At 43.5% G+C, this 2,938-nt stretch overlaps 1 protein-coding gene across 1 annotated transcript; it reads left to right on the top strand.

Annotated features, from left to right (window-relative positions):
• Positions 1 to 242: 242 nt before the first annotated feature.
• LOC137302292 (probable G-protein coupled receptor 139) lies at positions 243 to 2,629 on the top strand. The gene is made up of 2 exons (XM_067971934.1): positions 243 to 342; positions 1,731 to 2,629. Exons 1-2 carry the CDS (start codon positions 243 to 245, stop codon positions 2,627 to 2,629), a joined length of 999 nt encoding a protein of 332 aa, XP_067828035.1.
• Positions 2,630 to 2,938: the final 309 nt, after the last annotated feature.

Below are 2,938 nucleotides of genomic sequence, written 5' to 3'. Positions count from 1 at the left end.
AAAAATGATAAACTTATTTAGGGTTTCATTAAGATTCGTTTCTGCATTTTGCAGTATTTATGAAAATTGCTCTTTTCCCTGATAGGATTGCAGTGCCAGCAATGTGGTGAGATGTTTGTTCTTTCGCCTGTAACTGATATTATTAATTGTGCAGCTCAGTTTTGTCTCTGGGGGGTTCGTTCCTGTATAATAGAGGCCTTTCAATGCGTGACTTCAGTGTGTCACTGGTGACGGCCTCCAGGATGGACAGACATCACCGCTTCTCCCAGAAAATGTACCGATCGACCATCGGGCAGGTCGGAGCCGTTTACTATCCCACTCTTGCAGCCGTGGGAGTTCCCGGTAGGTGATTGTAACCGGTTACTGTTTACCCGCTGCTGCTCTTTGCTGTCTGTAATGTAAGTGGTTGCCTTGCTTTAGCTGTTGTAAAACAAATCCTCTTTTTTTTGCATCCTTTCAACGAATCAATCACTGATTTACTGCTTTTTGGAGGTAAGTTTAAATTTGACCATCGCATAAAACGCCTCTCCTGATTTTCGAGCGAGGTGTCCAGCGGGCGGTGTCTCCAATATTGTCTGTTCTACGCTATTGCTAGATATTAAAATTGCCCGCTTTATGCGATAGCTTTACTTGGATTACTATCTTCTAAACTATTACCCAGTTATCATTTTAGATCAATAGATAGCAGGTTGGCTTTTGATTGAGAAGATTGTGTATTCTTGCTCCAGGACCCGGGGATGTATTTTCTCAGAGCTTTGGAAATGATGCAAAACCCATGGTTTACGCTCCATTCTTGGCGATTTCCGCGGATCTTCTCACAAAGTTACCAGTGGATGCCCGCGGAAACTCACTGAAGTCCGATAACAATATTGCCTGACTGCAATATTACTGGACGAAAGAGGTTCGTTGTTTACTTCCAAATAGTGGGTGGAGGATTAAGCAGGTGAAAGTCGTTTTGGGACGCTTCGCGAAATGGGCACTGGCGAATTTGCAGCCTGTTACACACTTCAATTGTAAAGACTCTCTGCCGAGTGTAAAACGGGCTGGCGATTTGCTATCGCCCATTTTGCGCTACTTCCACAGATGAATTTCAGCCCCAAGGTTTGTGTTAAAATGTGGGACTGAACAATGTTGCACTAAAACACTTAGAGCTGGTGCGGTCACAGTTCAAAGCATGAGCTAAGAACGGCTCTGCTCATTCAATACACACATACATCAGGCAAAAGACGGAAACAGAAACAGAGACGTGTATTTATCTCATCATTTATTGTGTCTCTAAAATAAGACAAAGTACTTCGAGTGCAATTTGTTACTTTGAATTTTAGTAATTTCTGTAATGTAGTCATTTCCTGACTTAATGGGAAAAATAATCTAAATCTCCGATTTTAACTGAATACACCGGCAGGAACGAGCAGATTCAGGTTGGAGGCCCGTTTGTCACCCTGTCTGATTTCACTCTTCACTGAAGGCTGGTAGGGAAAATCTGATGTGGTGTTTAACTGGCGGCCGCTCCTCCATCGCCTGTTTAACGCTATCGGCCAAAGTTAAAATTAACCTCAGTGGAGAGTAAAATTAATCAAGGCGTAAAACGGGCATCGGATGCGAAAATTCGCCGATCCCGCCAGATCGATTAGGTTAAATTGAGGCTTAAATTCCACACAAATTCACATCAAACCAATTGGTTGGGAGTCTAATGATCATTTCCCTGTTTCACCCTCTCTTTCTTACAGCGAACCAAGTGACAGTTGTGATTTTGTCTCGGGGAAAGTGCGGCCTCTCCAAAGCCATCACCCGCTACCTGTTGGCCATGGCGGTGGCGGATCTCCTGGTTGTCATTACCAACGTGATACTCAATCGGGTGAACGATCTTTATTTTCCCACTTGCTTCCTGGATTACACTCCTTTCTGCAGTTTGAAATTTGTCCTGATTTACGCTGCCTTGGACTGTTCTGTCTGGTTAACGGTGGCTTTCACCTTTGACCGATTGGTTGCCATTTGTTGCCAGAAGTGGAAATGGAAATATTGCACCGAGAGAACGGCGGCTGCGGTTATAGGGACGGTGTATGTGCTGTTCAGTGTAAAAAACATCCGCTGGTACTTCACCTACCAACCTCTCTATGTAATTGATAATGTTCCCTGGTTTTGTGACGTGAAACTCTTCTATGATTCGGTCGCCTGGGTAATGTTTGACTGGGTTGACACGATTTTAACTCCGTGTGTCCCGTTTTTTCTGATTTTGTGCCTCAATGCTCTGACAGTCAGACATATCTTAATGGCCAGTAAAGTACGCAGGGATCTCCGGGCACAAAGCAACGGCGAGAATCACCTCGACCCCGAGATACAGAACAGAAGAAAATCCATCATATTACTTTTTACTGTCTCGGGCAGTTTCATTCTGCTCTGGACCACCCACGTCGCAGTTTTCCTGTATTGGCGCATCACCCAGACTTTTTCTTACCAAAGTTTGGACGACCCTTTTTACATAGCGCTAGAAACAGGGTACATGCTTCAGGTCTTGAGCTCGTGTACGAACACCTATATTTATGCAGTGACTCAAACGAAATTCAGAGAGCAGCTGAAGAATATGATGAAACAGCCCCTCGTGTTACTTGCTCAAGTTGTTAGCTGAAAGGCAATTTCACGGAGGTCCCAGCTGAAACGGGATTGGGGGGGGGGGAGAATGCACGGCAGAGCTTTGAAACGAGCTAGTGGCTGTCTTCACCCTTCGAAATGAATCTGTCTGAAACTTCCTAAGAGCTTTTAGTAAAGAAGATCTTCTGCTTTCGAGGAGAAAAGGGAAATATCATCCAAGTATAACAGTACTTATAATGCAGTCTATTTTAATTAAAAAGATTTCCGAATTATTTATTCTTTTCTATTATCGGACCAGCTACTGTAATTTTATTTTATGTTAGAATCATAGAATCATAGAATGGTT

The sequence above is a fragment of the Heptranchias perlo genome, chromosome 35 (genome assembly GCF_035084215.1).
Source record: "Heptranchias perlo isolate sHepPer1 chromosome 35, sHepPer1.hap1, whole genome shotgun sequence".
Classification (NCBI taxonomy): Eukaryota; Metazoa; Chordata; class Chondrichthyes; order Hexanchiformes; family Hexanchidae; genus Heptranchias; species Heptranchias perlo.
The sequence above is the reverse complement of the archived record's forward strand: the minus strand, read 5'-3'. Positions and strand labels throughout refer to the sequence as shown.